The 18,206-nt window shown below is 47.3% G+C and overlaps 1 protein-coding gene across 1 annotated transcript in view; it reads left to right on the forward strand.

Annotated features, from left to right (window-relative positions):
- The window catches only part of RGS6 (regulator of G protein signaling 6), a 595,776-nt gene that overhangs the window by 488,551 nt on the left and 89,019 nt on the right, over positions 1–18,206 (forward strand). Inside the window, exons 5-7 of the mRNA XM_042943677.1 lie at positions 10,310–10,360; positions 13,396–13,502; positions 14,675–14,726. Of these exons, the coding sequence (XP_042799611.1) occupies positions 10,310–10,360; positions 13,396–13,502; positions 14,675–14,726 (210 nt within the window). The remainder of the gene's footprint in view (positions 1–10,309; positions 10,361–13,395; positions 13,503–14,674; positions 14,727–18,206) is intronic.

The raw sequence follows: 18,206 nt of genomic DNA on the forward strand, positions 1-18,206 counted from the left end.
AAGACCCCAGACCAAGGTTGAGAGGATGGCCTCATCCATCTGAACAAAAGAGAGGAGCTTGGAAGAGCCACGCGAGAACAAGCCACGAACTCTCTGGAAGGCCTGTAGCCTAGGCCCGGGGAGGGGCAGGAGAAGGGGCTTGGTTCCAGGCTGGGGATCTTTCCGTGGGAGACCAGCTCCGGATTTCAGTTCTCAGATGGAGAGGTCTGTGTTGGTTGTAGGCGAGATGTAGGGTTGGTTGGTGTCTCTTCTGTTTCCTCATTGTAATCATCGTAACAGGCTGTCAGGTGGATCCTGTGCTTGACCCCATTTTGCAGGTGGGTAAACTGGGGCTCCGAGTGGTGGGGTGACTCATCCCAGGGGATCCTCTAGCAAGGGGCAGAGCCAGGCCCGGAACCGGGTCTGTCTGATTACAAAAGCTCACTCCACCACGCCAGAGCTATTCTCTGATAGAGCCCAGAGGCAGGTTCCAAGGGACTGGAGCTGGAATTAGTGCAAAACTGTAAATTCTTTGCTCACAAACCAGTGTGTCCCAGACTCTGCTTCAACCCCGGCTTGCTCACACACCCTGCTGTGCACGCCTCGCCCGCCCCAAGGTGGTGGCAGATGTCCAGGGTACTTTGCAGACTTGAAACCTTAAAGCTGTACAATTGGATCCGTATAATTGCTATCATAGTGTGGATGGACGGATCAAATTCCTGGTAAGTGACTGCAGCCTGCAGGCCGGGGCCTCGTAAAGGCTCTCCGTTCCTGCTCCCCTCAAGAAAGCCTCAGCCGCACAGATTAACTTAAATGTAAATTCGCATGTCCGTGAACCACGTTTCAGATTCAAATTCACACAAATGAGGTGACCGTTAGACAACACTGGAAGGCCATACGGCCCAGATGCCTTCCAGCCACAGGGGCCCCTCCAGGCCTCCCCAGAACGCTCAGCAGCCCCCAGGACGTTTATAACACTCTCTGATGGATGCGGCTGAATGCCTCCACTAGCTTGCTTCTCCCCTGGAGCCGCGAGTCTGTTTGCCCCTCATTCCTGCCTTCGGGTTGAGAGGAATGTGGGCCCAGAGAACAGAGGCTACACCCCAGTGGCCTTGTCCTCCAGGCCCCTGCAAGAGGCCCAGTCAGCGTAGCCATGTTCAGCCTTCTCTTTAATAAGCTGATTGTGAAGCTAAGTCCTGGGCGCTCCCCACCTCCCCTGGACGCTTTTGATTGACAAAACTAATCTCTCCTCCACCCCCACGGCTGCCGCCACCGCATCCTCTTGCAAATCATGTCCTCGGCTGCTGACAATTAGATATAAGGCCCAGGATTGGGACGCAGGAGGGTTATGAGGTTATGAATCAATCGTGGGGGCTTGGGTGAGATAACAAACCAGGGGGCCCATCTCAGACACCTCACCGCAACCCTCAGAGCCTCCTGGTTGATTTATGAGTTGGTAATAACCTCGCCTGGTCTCCTGCCCCCTATTATTTTTCATAATGCACAGGGAAGCTTTAAATTTCAGAGAATGGGGAAACGCAGAATCTGAGTGGGGAGGCTGGGCTGCAGTGGGGGGTGCGCGGGGGCAGGGAGGGGGAGGGGAAGGCCCACCAAGGGGTTCCCAGCAGCCAGTCGTCTTTCCTGCCGCGTAGGCCCTGGGTCGCCGAGGGGCACGGTTGTCACAGGCCCATGGTCAGCAAGCCGATTTGCCTGGCCTGGAAGGACGCCCCAGGGAGGTGGCTCCCAGAGGCTGTGGTTTACAAGGGGATACAGTGGTGCTGCTTGGGGATCCCTGGGTTCAAAATTTTACTTGGCGTGTCTGGACTGAATTCCTCCAACCTGTCCGAAACCGAGTCAGACTGCAGAAGCCTCCCTGTGAAGAAGGGAGGATCACACGCTGGATCAAAGCCAGCGAAAGGCAGTTGGAGCTGTGCAGTCTGGAGGCCAGTGGAGTGAGCAGAGGGACCGGTGCAGAGCTGGCGGGGGACAGTGGCTGTGAGCCCCACAGAAGAGGGTGGGAGACTTTGCCTTTCCTGTACTCACCGTCCTCTTCCCGTGACAGCCAGCGTCGCATAAAGAAAAGAAGGCGGCTTTGGATTGCTGCCTAATATTTTTTTAAAGCTTTCATCAGGTTAGCTTTCTTTATACAAGAGAAGACAGGAGTTTCGAAAGCTAACAGTGTCAACGGATGAAAACCCTCGAAACTTTCATGTAAAGCAGTGGCTGCAAAATGCACCCCCCCCCCACACACACACACGGTTGGTGCTAGTGTGTGATGAGGTTTCCTGGGCCACAAAACTTGAGAGAAAAATTTACAATGTGGTGAATATGTACCTATGGGTGGATACATACTGGAGGATGTATATTTGAATATAACTGTCGCTCGATGAGCATGTATTAAACCCCAGCTCCAGGCCAGGTGTTTGCACGGTACCAGAGACAGGACGGTGTGACAGAGTCCTGCCGTCTCAGGGCGAAGGTTTAGCGAGTGTTAGGAGCGGAACTGCGTCTTCCCAAAAGTTTGGATGTTGAAGTTTTAGCCTGCACTACCTTGGAACGTGACCTTGCTTGGACACAGGGTTATTTCAGATGTAATGAGTTAACGTGAGTTAGTGAGGGTGGGTTCTAATCCACTATGACAGGTGTCCCTCTAAAAAGGAAAAGTTGGACAAAGAGGCACACGTGCAGGGAGAGGGCCACGCAAAGATGAAGGTACCTCATCTCAAGAAAGCCTCGGCCGCACAGATTAACTTAAATATAAGTTCACGTGTCCATGAACCACGTTTCAGATTCAAATTCGCACAAATGAGATGACCATTAGACAACACTGGAAGGCAATACGGCCCAGATGCCTTCCAGCCACAGAGTCCCCTCCGAACCTCCTTGGAACACTCAGCTGCCCCCAGAACATTTCTAATGCTCTCTGATGGGTGCTCATGCAGAGATCGGGGTGATGCTTTTGCAGGCCCCGAACACCAAAGACCAGCAGACCTGCAGACGTGAGGAGAGAGGCCCAGAACCCATTCTCCCCCACCGCCCTCAGATGAACCCACACTGCCAACCCCGCCGTCTCAGGCCTCTGGCCTCCAGAACTGTGAGCCAATAAATTTCTGCTGTTTAATTCCAAATGGAGAGAAGTGCTCCGAAGAGAAGGAACCCCATTCTCTGCAAGGGACAGCCAAAGGACTCGACGTGGTTTGGAGATCTGTGAAGGCTTTCCTGAGGAAGTTAGAACCAAAGGACATGCCAGAGTCAGCTAGAGACAGTGGAGCGGAGAAAGGAGGGAACATTACTGGCTCAGGAAATCGCTTATGCAAATGTCCTGCAGCGGGATGGAGCGTGGTGCATTCTGGGAGTGGAGAAGCAGTCCATGAGGCCGAAGAGGAGAAGAGGGAGAGGAAGAGGATGTTGGGACGTGAGGGACTGGCGCACACGGCTTGTTATGCTGGACCGAATGGCCGTGCATTGAGGGCACCCACTCTACCTACCACCCACCGTGCCCAGAAGTCCACTTACTGGAGGAACAGGGCCAGGAATGGGGCCACGGAGGTCGGGCTCCTAGAGCTTGCCTACTGCAACTGCCTTGTTCGTTGCCCCTCCCATCTGACAAGCTATCCATCAGCAGACCCCTTCGTAAAAGCATCAGAAGACATCTTGAGGTTCTCTAAGGCAAAAAGGCAGGCAAATCACACAAAAATTCCAAGTTGCTGTTGCTTCTTCCAGGCATACAGATGACTTGATTAGACTCTTGGCTCCAATACAAGGTCCCTAAAAATGCAGACTCTGTCCGCAGCTAATGTGCGCTAATGCGTATTCTGTAGCGGGCACTGCGCGGGCATGGCACGGGCGGAACTCCCTTTAACCCCTAGGGCCTCTGCAGCGGATCAGTTATTGTCTCCGTTTCCATCTCAGGCAATGAAGGCACAGAGCAGGTGGGTGAGCTGATGATCAACAGACCATTCCAGCAAAACCACGGGCCAGGTTTTGAATACACGCACTTACGGTACCCTCTAAGTAGGCAGTATTTCACCCCCATCAACCCATGAAGACATGGAGGTTGGGGTGGGGGGTGGTTCAGGGACCTGCCCCGGGTCACACAGTCTGTAAGTGACACAGCATGAGCTGAACTCAAGTCTGACTTCATAAACGCTGTGTTCTATTGCTTCCTAGGCTTGGTTAACGAGCATATGTCTGTGAAATTTTGTCACGGCGTTCCTTGGAAAAAGTCAAGCCCATTGACCAAACACGACTCCTCAAAATGCCATTAGACTTGTCCTGGCACACAGTGCTTCCTCCTGAGTCTCCTCCTGTCTTCCTGCCACTATTCAGTGTGTTCACCCTCTGAAATCCTAAAGTTTAACATCTCCTCTTAAGTAAGGTCACTTTCTCTGCCAGCTAACTGTTGCATTTTGTGGGATTTTTTTTTAACTAAAAAAAAGAAAGGTCTAAAACTATAAAGACTGCCCTACTTAGAATGTCCTTCCATTCATCTGCAAAATAAAGATGCTAATAATCTACTTACATCATGGGATTTAAAAAAAATTTTTTTAAGTTTATTTTTGAGAGAGAGAGAGAGAGACAGAGAGACAGAGCATGAGTAGGGGAGGGACAAGGAGAGAGGGAGACACAGAATCCAAAGCAGGCTCCAGGCTCTGAGCTGTCAGCACAGAGCCCGATGCGGGGCTTAAACACGCAAACCGTGAGATTGTGACCTGAGCTAAAGTCGGACACTTAACTGACTGAGCCACCCAGGTGCCCCCATGCGACTAGTATCGTAGGGTCATCCCACAGCCTGCAATATAGAAAGTGCTCAATGAATTATTAGCTCACTAGCTAATATTGGTAGTAATTATTATTACTACTAAATTAATGTCCCTGCTTCAAGGGGAAAATAAGCACAGAGTATCACCTTTCCAGTTATTGTTCTGAGTACCGTTTGGAAAGTTATTCAGCAGTAAGAGAGAATGATGTGGTGGACATAGTATCTGGCATGAGTTTGCCTGGATTCCAGGCTTGGCTCTTATAGGTATGTGGCCTTGGGCCTCTCTGGGCCTCGTCCTTAAAATGGGTATACTAGTTATTATACTATATGCAATTATTGTCAGGATGATATGTGATTACAGGGTCAAGTGCCCAGCTCTAGCCTGGTGCACAATGGACCCTGGGGAATGTCTCCCTCCTTCAGGAATGTTGGCCTGCCTATGGCACCTACGTGATAAAGCGGCACGAAGATGCCCTCCTCACTCACAGGTGTAGCAGAGACCTTGGCAGGTGTGTGAGAATCCCAGGGTGGACTGAGTCATAACCTTGACTGCGGAGGACCAGGAGGTCACTCACGGCCGGAACCATCTTATCTTTTGTTGGGCTCCAGAAACCGTTTACTCAAATGAAGGTGTCTTTCCCCAGTGGTGAGGACTGACAAGTAAGTTATCGATTGCTTCAGTCATCAGTACTATGATTTATAAGCTACCAAGTTTCACATAACTTGAAATTTGCAGGTGATTGGAACCAGTCTTTTATCAAGTTTGCATAATCTAATTTGGGCTAAGGTTGATACAATACTTTGGGAAGAATGGGGGAAAGCATTTCAGAGTAGGATCCCCTTAGGTTCTGACTTATCTGGCAGGAAGTTCCATGTATTCCTTCATCTTTGGGGGCACTTAAAACACATGAGGACAGGGGCACCTGGAAGGCTCAGTCGGTTGAGTGTCCAACTTCAGCTCAGGTCATGATCTCACGGTTCGTGGGTTCGAGCCCCGAGTTGGGATCTGTGCTGACGACTCAGAGCTTGGAGCCTGCTTTGGATTCTGTGTATATCTCTCTCTCTGCTCCTCCCCCACTCATTCTCTCTCTCTCTCTCTCAAAAATAAATAAACATTTAAAAACATTTTTTTTAAAAAACACATGAGGACAAAGTTCAGAATACAACCCTTCTGTAATAAGGATCTCCCCCAAACCGGAAAGAGAACCCCCTAAAATATTGGAAGATCTCACCAGCTTGCTCGAATCCAGTTTGTACTGAGGGGTACAGATGATCACCCTTAGTCTAGGACTAGGGTGAGGAGCCCTGTTAGAGTCTACAAAAAGCTTTGGGGTTGGCCCAATGTCCAGAGGGAGTGACGAGCTTGAGGCTTAGGAGCGAGCCTCCCAATTCTTTACTCCTCTGGAGAGAGGCAGTTTTGTGAGTCATGCCTCATTTTTCTCTGCCCCTTCACTGGGGAGCAGAAAATGCCCACGGCCAGGGCCTGGGGGCAGCAGGAGGGTTCGGAGCTCCCCTTACCCTCTCCGCTGTGTGTCTGCAACCTGATCCCCCAGCCTCTCCACTGCTGTCTCTGGAGGAGGTCATCGCCTCCCTTTCTGCTCTTTACAGTGCAAAGTGTTTTTCACTTTTAAAAAGCCATATATTTAAAAAGCACTATATAAAGCAGTATATTAACGTTCAATGAATTCCAAATAATAAGGAAATGTAAAAAATAGAAATTTTCCATCATTGGACCCTCCACTCTCTCCAGGATAACCTAAAGTTAACAGTTTGAATATTTTTCCAGGGTCTCCTGGGTGGCTCAGTCAGTTAAGCCTCCAACTTTTGCTCAGGTCGTGATCTCACGGTTCCTGAGTTCGAGCCCCGCATCGGGCTCTCTGCTATCTGCATAGAGTCTACCTCTCTCTCTGCCCCTCCGTCGCTCACGTTCTCTCTCTCAAAAATAAACATTCTTCCAGAGCTTCTCTTCTCGGTATCTGTATATATCTACACATGTGTAATTAATAGAATACAAATGCAAATACATATTTTCTATTGTAAAAATGTCATTTTACAATACACACTGTTCTTGATATGCTTTTTCATTTAATACACTAGGTGTTCAATAGATACATGTTGCATGGATGAGCCATAATTAATTATTCAGTCCCCTACTAGAGAAGTTTTGAGTTGTGTCCAAACACCCTTCCAATACACATAATGATATATAAAAGACATAATTGGAATACATACCTACAGCACATACAGAAACATAAAGCATACCTACATCTGATAAATATATACTTAAATATACTAACAAACCACGCATGCTGTGGAGAACAGTTTCGGGTGCCCTCTGATGTATTTCATGGATATTCCTGACATATATGTTGACATATTAGCCTCAAAAAGAAAACTTTCAGCCAAGTGTTTTAGAACCTTTGGGAATAAAGAGTAACTATTCTGCATTTGTTCCTAAAGTTTTTATATTGGCTTTAAGTCCTTGGCGGGGTATCTTGACCAAAATAAGAACCAGAATCCGACAGTGGTAACAAAGGGCAACAATTAATTTGAGAGAGAACAGAAAAATAATCTGCTTCAAATTCTTTTCAGAATAGGAAGGAAAGAATGATTGGGGGCTGGAGGAAAAAAGGAAGAAAAGAAAGAGAAAAAAAGAAAAATGCTTTCTCCTGACGGATATTTGAACTATCCTCGCCTGGCTCCAGTGTAATAATTATAGGTCTTTTAAAGGACATAATATTATGACAGATTTCCCTCCCTTACTTGTTCCTGGGGCTCAACATGGACCATTTGCTTCCAGCTACGAGGCTGGAGGCTGGCCCCTCCTGGGTTAGTCCAAGGAAGCCTAAAGCAGCCCATGCCCAAGAGAAGGAGGGGGGGCGTCCTCAACCCCTACACATTGTTATGCTTGCTGAGGGCCTTCGTGCAGGTCTGCAGCGGGTGAGGCAGGCAGTGACCCAGGACAGGCAGGGGCGCAGCTTGGCCCTCACCAGAGCTTTGAGTACAGTCACCCCAGTCCCCAGATGAAGACCCCAACTGTTACGGTGGCTGCGCCAGCGTCAAGAAACCCAGGTCTGTGGTCCGCCACATTGCTAGGTGAAAAGGACAGAGGCTTTTGTGACTTTCCCGTCTTTACCAAAAACAAAGTGCTTAAAAGGGGATCCTTCGGCTCCGTGAATGCAAACCAGGGCCTGGTGGACTGGGGAGAACAATTAGGCCAGACACTGAGCGCATGAAAGCAAAAGAGGGTAGAAATCTAGACAATAGTGCTGAAGTCTCGGCTGGGGTGGAGGGGGGAACGGATATGATAGCGAGGAAGGAGTTTCAATGTGAATGAATACTAATTAGTGACATGGATATTAATGATGACAGTAATTAACAGGGGAAAGGAAGGGCTGTCATTGTCCCAGGGTGAGTAATCAATCTTGGCAGGTGATAAATAATGGTTCAGCAAGCTCAGCAGAAAGATAATCCGCCTGCCCGGGGGAGAGCTGTTGCTGATGCTGGAAACCTATCCGTTTCCAGGCAACCCACAAAAAAGAACTATTTTTCTTTTGAGGAAAAAACAGGTTAGAGTCTCTCCCCCACCCCCAACTTGGGATTACAGTTCTTATTTGATTTCTGCTTTGTTCTTCATGTCCTAGGACAAATGTTGAACTTGTATAATTTGGAAGAGACGGACACACACGCACAAGCACACACAGACGTAACTCTCCTTTCTCTCAAAGAATGTGAATGAATAGGAGTGGTTTTGATCCAAAGTTTAGCTCCTAGATGCCATCCGGGAGCAAGAGTGGGGAGAAGCTTTGAAGTTCTGCTTTTGAGGTTGAAACGGGGGCACCTTGCAGGGCTGAGCCAGTGGAGGCTGGTCTTGGGGGAGCACAGAAATAGTAGGATGGGGCCCTCGTTGTCTACGGTGCAAGGTTCCATTCCCTCTCCAGAGAGCCAGAGAGAAACAGGCCTGTGCTGTTCTCACCTCTGGCAACCAGTCAGATTTCTGGGAAACTTTATTTCTGGGGAAAGGAAATGCTCCTCGAAGACCTCTGCTAGTTCTCCAGGTTTTCAGCTAGGAATCTATTCCAGGAGAGCTATGGGCAGACCAAGCCTCAGACCCACGCACAACAGGACTCAGACATCCAGAAATGTTGCCCTTTTCAGGCTGCTTTCCATCAAAAATTCCATCCTGAGGTGACAAACCACCTTTGAAGATCAGCCCTGGTTTAAAGTGAGATGGTTGAGTGACAAAGGTGAATTGACCGGAAGTCCAGAACCTTCCAGAAATTTGGACTGCCCTACTCCCACGTTGGCTCTAGGCACGACATTTTCAAAGGGAGGCAAACAAAAGGAAACATATTCAGAGAATTCTGACTAAAATGGCAAGAGTCTCTAGGTCATGTCATGGGAGAAAATAGCTGAGGGGCCTAGGCAGGTGTCACCTCGAGGGGGGAAAACCTCAAGAAGAATGCTGATAGTATATCGGACAGACTCTCTCCAGAGCAAGAAGTCTGGGTTTGTTTTTCTATCATCAGAGGGCAAAACTAAGTCCAAAGAGAGGACTTCAGAGAGGGTCAGATTTCTGTTCTGAAAAATCAAAGATGATTTCACTGGGACAGACTGACTAGGAGGAATCTGTAATTCCCAGGTACTAGGGTTTTTCCAAGTGGAGATTATGGTACCTCTTGTCCAGAGTATTACAGATGGGGCTCCTATATTGGCTAGGGTTGGAGTAGATATGCTTTAGAAGTCCCTTCCAACTCAAGATTTTATATTAGTTAAGGTAGAACTTGATGTCAAAACAAATAAATCCCAACTTCTGTGGCTTAAAACAATAATGTTTATTTTTTAATCAAGTCAGAGCCCAAAATGGGCATCAATTTTTATGATTGTTCAGGATCCCAGGCTCCTCCCACATTGTGGCTCTGCCCTCCCCCTGTGTTCTTGGGGTTCTCTATATTCAGCCAGCAGATAGGGAAGGAAAGGGTGTGGTGGGTCACACGGGAGTTTTTATGGTCCAGGCCTAGAAGTGGTGTATGTCATTTATAGCCATATTCCATTGTAAGAACTCAATAGGAGCATTTTCATTTAAAATGGGCCCAAAGAAAAAATTAGAGATTTGTTGTTGTTGTTGTTGTTGTTGTTGTTGTTGTTAAGAAACTGTAAGGTCACCTGTGTTAGTCAGGCCTTGTCAGTTAGGGTAGGGAGCTGAAGAGGCCTCCTCCTTCAGGAAATATCCTGGGGTTCAGATATAGGATAATTTCACCTAACCTGTCTCAGGGAAGTCATTAAAATCTATATTTGCAGGAAGTTCCCTATAGATACTCCCTAGAAGTGTGGACACAAGATCATCCTGAGTCATCAAAAATGGATTTTTTGGAAAAGAGTGAGATCGTGACTATGGAAGCATACCAATGGATAGACATGGTTAATTAGGATGGAAAATTGTCAATATTATCCAGCTCTCTGGGTGTGTGCTAATTGGAATTTGGGGATTCTTAGGTAAACATGTCTCTTCTGCCATAGAGTTAAGCATTCGTGATGTCTTCAGTTCAAATTGCTTTATCATTTCAGGTACTGACATTGTGCAATGGCTTATGAAGAACCTCTCCATCGAGGACCCAGGTATTTGATCCTCCGTGGTATTGAAAAACATCCCATAAACAAGTTCCAAACCAGATTCTCCCATTCTCCTGAGAACTGGGCTTATAAATGTGAGTCTTGGGGCACCTGAGTGGCTCAGGAGGTTAGACATCCGACTTCGGTTCAGGTCATGATCTTGTAGTCAGTGAGTTTGAACTCTTTATTGGACTCTGTACTGACAGCTCAGAGCCTGGAGCCTGCTTCGGATTCTGTGTCTCCCTCTCTCTCTGCCCCTCCCCTGTGCATGCTCTCTCTCTCTCTCTCTCTCTCTCTCTCTCTCTCTCTCTCTCTCTCAAAAATAAATAAACATTAAAATAATCATCATCATCATAATAATAAATATGAATCCCAAGATGTGGAGTCACTCTATTTGCGAATGAAATTAATTTATTTTCTCGACTGAATACCTATCTTTATAGAGCCAGCTCTTAAAATCAGATTGCCTGATCCACAATTAAGACGTTTAATTATTTGCTAAGACTCCTTCTGTTTCCTCCTTCTGCAAGAAGTGAATGATTTTTTTTTTTTCCTGAGCCTTAATTGTGCATTTCAATTAGGAAAACCTCACCAGAAAGACAACAACAGAATTCTGGCCAATAAAACAGTTTCCGAATCTGTCCTCCCACCAGAAAATCAGTAGTAAAATTTATTTTCCCAGCCTAATTAGAGAATGAGGGGTTTCAGAAAAGTGAAAATTCCAGATAAGCCAACCTTAGGATCTGTGTGTTTGTTAATGCGTTTTGGAGTTTATAGTACACTTCCTGTTTTAACTGAGTATCCTTGATGCCTGAAGGTCATGTTTATCAATATCCAATATCCATTCATGTATTCTTATGTTCTTGGGGAGTAGACCTATCTGCCCTTAATTAAATGGCTTCCAATTGCTATGCGTTCTAAAGATTTTTGTAAGTGCCCTTTCTAGGTGTCCGACTTTCAGCTGTGATTCCTTGCTGTGGTCATGAAGTCAGCTCAGGAATTCCTATATTTTAATCTGATGCTCCTAAGAGGCTATTGACTATGAAACAATACAATTTACACAGAGTTCAATTAAATGTAGTCGCCAGAAATCTGAGTGCCAGAAAAGAAGTGGGTCATTCGTGGGAGGGACACTAGCCTTTTTCACCATCATGATTAATGGCAACTTCCGTGACAAGTGAAAATTCGTAATTCTGCTCAAGCTCTTAATCCACAGGAGGGAACCTGTGAATTCAAATCCTTTTAAGGATAGTACCCAGATTAACTGCCCCATGCATTTCCCTCATGCAGCCTGGACTTCTGATTGTCTGCTTGTAAAAACTGGGCTGAATGCATTTCTACCAGTTCAGTGGCACGTACTTAAAGTCAATGCTTCTTTTGTTATAATGCTTAACCGAAGGAGTACCATTCTTCAGGGTAGTCTTTTCTCTACCAATAGCATTGTTTTCTTACCCCTTCTAAAATAATCACTGTATTTCTAACATGTATTATTATCACTTGGAGCAGTAGTAGTAGTGTGGGAGGAGAATAGGCTTCAGAAGTCCTCTGGCCCTGGTATGAGGAACTTTCCCTGAAAGCTCGTGAATAAGATCATGTCTATGAAGGTCTCTTATACTCCAATGGCCTTGAGAGGACATCAAGGTATTGGGAACCATTTAGGCTTCTGAGAAATGGTTGAGCAGGAAGAGTTAAGAACAATTCACCAGCTGGGAATACAAGGGTAGAAGTGAGACAAAGCAAGGCCCTGGGAAGCCAGGCACATCCAACATCTGCCCCTCCCCTCCCCCTCCCTCCCCATCTGCCATATAGCTAAACAGAACCACAAAGGATGAAGTGAGAGTTCCAGCTCCTAGGTTGGGGACAAGAAAGTCACCTTCTTACTGGATTTTGTTCTTTCCTCCCTGGGGAAGGAGCAGCTGCCAGTGACGAAACTCTTCTTTTTTGCCGTCCCCATGATTCTCGAAGCATCTAGACTTTAAAAAGCAAACTGGTCATCAGTGAGCAAATAACATCCGACTTCATTCATTCTGACTCCACCAGTTATTTCCAAAAGAGAGGTGTTCTACATAAGTAAAACACTTGGATTAGATACAACCTCTTGAGAAGTTTGCAAGACGAAACAAGTTGCCTTAAAAAAAAATTCAGAGCTTATGAAATTAATAATTCCTGGAGACTCCTTAAGCGTATCAATCACTTTCACATCCAAAAATTAGTTTTTAGCAGTAAGAGTACTTTTATATTGGTGAAGGATTATCACGCATGATGGAACCCTTTGGATTTGTTATTTTTCTTTCTCAGCTCTGCTCCGAATAGACACAAATTCTTACTTACGAGAATCTATTTATGGCTGGTGCTAAGTAACGAAACAATGGGCTGATTGTGGCAAAAACATAAATACTTCTGTCAGGTTGGCCTCCTTCTGCTACTGCCCACTGCATTACCTACCCTTCCTCCAATTTTCTAAGAAAGTGAGGTTTTGCTCTATATGCATTAGAGAAGGGTAATGCTGTCCTCCCTCCAGTAGGACTGTCATATCGGGGAATGCTATGGGCAGTGAGACTACATGCTCATTTTGCTGGGGCTGATAAACCTGATGAAACAGGCACATGAATCAGGGCTGCTGAAACCTACCGAGCACCAGGCACTGCTAAGCCCTTTACATGAAGCATGTGTCTATACCAAAGCCCATGCTCTTAACCATGAAGCTACTTTCTTCTGCAAGTGTTGGGGAAAGTCAAGCAATGTCAGACTCTCCGAGCTGGGATCCAAATCTTGGTCCAAATGGTCCAAATGTCTGGGCCAACCCAGACACATGTTGGCCCTTCCTAGCCACTGATGCCCCAACCCCCACCTCCGGCCCAGTGCATTTATTTATATCAAAGGCTATCAGTCAATCGGCCAATCAATCATGCAGCTATCTGGGGGTGATGACAGTTGGCTTCCGGTTGCCTTTCTGCCCTCCTGACTGACATTCCAGCTAAGGAGCCCTGCGTTCTGACAGCTTACTAAACACTCCTCTCTCTCATGCCCTGTCCATGCAGTTGAAGCAATACACGTGGGAAGCCTTATAGCTGCCCAAGGCTACATCTTTCCAATCTCGGACCACGTTCTCACCATGAAGGATGACGGCACCTTCTACCGTTTCCAGGTAGGCCTGCCAGCTCCTCCTCCTGAAGAATGTTCTCTTATTATCTGATCTCAGATTAAAACTACCTACAAAACTGAGGGTATTTAAGGGAGCAACCCTTACCTCCCCCCAACACTGGGAAGGCCAAACAAGCTTTTATCTGGGCCATTTGTTGTTGTTGGGGGGGGGCACCTTTTACACATATTTCCTCATTCAATCTGAAGAACAAACTTTTAGGGTTATACATATCATCCATTTGACAGATGAGAACACTGAGGTGCTCCGAGGTTTAATAAATCTAGGAGGTGGCCTTGATTTGAGTGTCGGTCAGCCTGATGGCAAAGTCCTTGATCTTTCTACTCTGTCATGCTGCCTTCCTGGTCTGAAGTTTCTGTCCACCACCTAACCCCTCCCGCTCCTTTTCTCAGGTCCTGTTCTAGGGGGAAATGGGGCAGAGGATAAGAGGCTGTGTCAAGGTCAACACCAATGGAGTGGAGTTTTTTAGGCAGGGTCAAAGGGCATTTTAGTCTGCTCTAGCTACTATAACAAAATACCAAAGACTAGAAATTTCTCACAGTGCTGCAAGCAGGAAGTCCAGGGTCCAGGTTGCAGCAGGTTAGGTCAGTGGTGAGAGGGCTCACCCAGGACTTCTCACGTGGTGGAGAGAGAAAGCAAGCTCTCTGGTGTTTCCTCTGATAAGGACACCGATCCTATGGGATCAGGGCCCCACCCTGTGACCTCACGGAACCCTAATTACTTCCTTTCTCCAAGTGCAGCCACCCTGTGGGTTAGAGTTTCCACATGTCGGTGTTAGGGATACATACTTCAAAGGGAGAAAAGGAACTTGGAGCTTGTGTTCCCCGGGAAACTGTGCCGGCCTGACTTTGGCATTAGACGTCTATTGTCTTGGGATAAGAAGTACTTGCCCTGTTAACGAGGTTTCTCATTTTCGCATTTCTTTTGCTTACCTTAGATGTCATTTCTCAATACCCAGATTGAAATGTTGACGGCCTCTGCTGTATTAAGACCAGGAGAGAGTTGGGGGGTTGGCATCAGCACAAAGGAGCCGGGGCAGAGCCTGTCATGGGGAGGGGTCCTCCCTGGACGCAGGAGAGGGTGGACCCAGGCCCCAGGCAGAGGAGGTCAAGTACCGGTGTGCCTCTGAGTCCTGACATCTGTGCTCTTCTGCGCAGGCCCCGTACTTTTGGCCTTCAAACTGCTGGGAGCCTGAAAACACCGACTACGGTGAGCAGTGAAGAGGCGTCACTCCTGGGAGCGTGGACGACAAACGCTTGGTGTCTGGGTGACTGCCGCACAGAGAGGAGGGGTCGTTATCCTGCTCAGTCCTTTTCCGAGCGTTGACATGTAATAAGCTCCCTGTTCCACATAATGAAGAAAGGCAGAGCACACTGAGAGATGCAGCCTTTGGAGGGGAACAGGGGAAGGGAAGGAATGTTCCATCAAGCTGGCCAGTATGCTCATTTTGTAGAGCCAGGGAGAACCAAGATAGTGACCGCTGACCATTCCCTTCTGGGGCAAGGTTTCAGGGAGGGCTGGATCAGGGGTCCACCCCCACCCCCACCCCAGCTCTTTCTATTCTCACAGACTTGTTAAGAGTTATGAATAATACATTGGTGTTTTTGATAGCTAGAGAAGTTAGGCGGAAAAGAAGCTAGACCAGGGAGGAGTGTGCAGAAGTTATCCTGGACTAGGAAATTAGGAGTGGGTGAGGTTGGGAGTTTGGCAGGCAGGGAGTTACCTCTGTCCAGGCAGGACAGAAGTTATCTTGTCTACAGAAGTTACCTTGTCCCCATACTCCGATGAAGAACCTGAGGCTCAGAGAGGCCACAACCTCACACATATCGCGTCGTATTCTACTTCTCTGGACGCCCAGTCAGTCGTAAGCTCCATGAAGCCAGGGACTGGTCCTGCTTGCTCATTCTCATATTCCCCAGTGCATAGCACAGTTTTGCTGGCACTCAGCAAATAGTTGCTGACAGTTCTGGTTCTTTATTAAAGGCGATTAACAGACAGTAGAAGCATCAGCTTTGGGACTCAGATCCGAGTGGCTTCAAGGCCCATGCTGACTGACTGAGCTGCTGAGGCAGTCCACAGTGGCTCTCCTTGGGCCTGGGGCACTTGGCGAGATCCCAGCTTCTCCCCAAGCTCTTTGCAGAGTTGCTTGCACGGGGAGACAGAGGCAGCTGCAGAGAAGGGAGGGGCATGGGCAGCTGGGCAGTGATCAGGGAAGCCTGTCCGGGAGAACTTGTGATAAGCTACCCTGTCTGGATCACTCCCAACGCCAGCAGGTGGGGAGCAATGCCGAGGACGGGGTGCAGACAAGGCATTGCCCAAGGAGGCTACAGTCGTTGTGTTTCCAGGTCCGGAGGACGGCCCTTATGCAGGGGGCAGGGCCCTCTGATGGTCTCTGCAGCTGTCTGCAGGGCACCACTGCGGGGTCCCTCTGGAACTGGGCTGTGCTCTAAACCACGTGATAAGTGGATAAGCAAGGCTTCCAACTCAGAATCAGAGCTACATTTGGCTATTCACAAAATTGGTTCTTCTGGGGCTGAAACGCCGCTCACAAAAGCCCGACTCGGAACTTGAGTAACCGTGGCTCAGTTCCATGCAGCAGCCGGGTGCCCTTGTGAATGTAAAAAACGATATTTTTACAGGCTGCGGAGAGGGGAGGAGGATGGCAAGACCAGATAACTAGACTCCAGTAAGATGAAAATATTTACTTGAACATGAGCCCATAAAGGTTAGGCCATCTCACACCATACACCGCGGGGCACTGGTTCCCTTTCTCTAGAGGGATTCTCCACGTCATAATTTGAGTTGAGTGGCACGAACAAGGGTAGGAACAACAATTTTATATCAGGCTTTCATTAAGGCAAAATTATTTTGAATTCCTGTGCCTCGACTTTGGCAAATCGGATGGAGAAGTCAAGGTGCGGGCCGCAAAAGTACTCACCAGCATTTACAAAGCAGCTCAGTCAGAAAATCAAAGTTTTTACCAAGAGAGATTTCAGCACAGCGGCTCCAAGATCAACTGGTTCCACTAGCTGTGTGATCTTGGCAAGTTATTTAACCTCTCTGTGCCTCAGAAATTTCCTGTGAAAATTAGAAGACTAATAGTACTCCTTTCCTAGTGTTGTTTTATTAAGATGAAATGAAATGCCTGTAAGGTTTGGTGTGTGGCCCCATAGAAAGGAACCAATAAAAAAAAACCATGGTGGTGGTTAGTATTATTATCACTAGGGTAATGTTTCACAATATCAGTTCTGCGGGGGCCATCTTGCCAGAGAGGATGTAAAACCAAAGCTAAGAACTCCGGATAGGTATAATTTGGATTGATGAAGAACCAGACACTTTCATTCATTCCACATACCTTTACTGACCACCCCTCTGTGTCTGTTGCTTTGACAAGGATTTGGTTAAGTCACAGTCCTACCATCCAAGCATTCCAGGCTGAGGGAGGCAGCGTGATGGGGAGGAAGAGGGTGGTGAGGAGTCTGATCTGAGTATTCACAGGTTTCCTGTTGGTGATGAATGACTGAGAAGGCTGAATAGCTTGGGGAGGGACAGGTTTCTAAAAAAAGCTGTCAGAGTCAAGGAGAGACATTGAGAATGGACGCAGCAGCTTTAGGGAGTCCCAACGATGGGGAATGACCTGGAAACGTTTCCGTCGTCCGTAAACTGAGGATAATCACAGGACACACCTCGATGAACGAATGAATGAATGAATGAGTAGATGACGTAGCAAATGTCCTAATGGAAACAGCTCTGAACTAGGCCTCGGTTCTCATTCCACCTCCACCACTAACTGGCCGATGGGTCACTCACTTCACCTCTCTGGGCCTTTGGTTTTCCCAGCTGGCAACGAGGGGCCTGTACTGAATGGCCACCCGGGTGACTTACAGTGCTAAAATCCCAGTGTACTAAAAAGCAGTTCAAGGGTATGAGGAAAACAGAGAAATATGGTTCCCCGGTTTAAGAGGTTGAGGTAAACAACATCACTCGTAAAGACAAAGTTTGAAGAGGGAGTCAGTTCTTTAAATACATTGAAATAGGATGAGGTCATTATTATTTTTTTTTTTTTTACTGTTTAGTTGCACATAGAGTATAGGAATCCATTCACTTCATAACATTTTTTGTGTTTTCTTTTTTTTTTTTTAACATTTTTTGTGTTTTCTATTTATATCGCGGTGAGATGCGGTGAGCTTGAGATGGCAGTGTGTCATCCGAGTGATGTGCCAGGAGGTAGGGTTGCCAGGTGTGAGGGCAAGGAGACAAAGATTTCTCAATGAGGAATTAAATACCCAGATAAAACCAACATGTGAGCTTAAATCAAGTCTCCCAGATGCCCAAGTAGTAGGACTGGCCGCTGTTGTCTGTGGTCATTTGATTGGTCAGGCGTCACAGCAAGCACTGTTGAAGGCACCCTAGTCAGTGCAGACAAGCCCCAAGTTCTATGCCAAGAAAAGTTTCATTCAACAGCTACATTCTACCTCCCTAGGTGGGGTGAACAGACCCCCTGCCATGTGGCTTTAGCCACAGAGGGAGCAAGCTGAAGTCAGGTGACCGTGTTGCTCACGGTCATCAGGAATGGTACCAGCTCTGCATTCCACGTGTGGTGTTTTACTTCACAACCTAGCTGGCCCATTTTGACCCGGATGTGCTAGAAATGTCTCAGGATGCTTCTGGTTAAATAAAGCCCGGAGC

Source organism: Panthera leo, chromosome B3, assembly GCF_018350215.1.
Source record: "Panthera leo isolate Ple1 chromosome B3, P.leo_Ple1_pat1.1, whole genome shotgun sequence".
NCBI classification, from domain to species: domain Eukaryota; kingdom Metazoa; phylum Chordata; class Mammalia; order Carnivora; family Felidae; genus Panthera; species Panthera leo.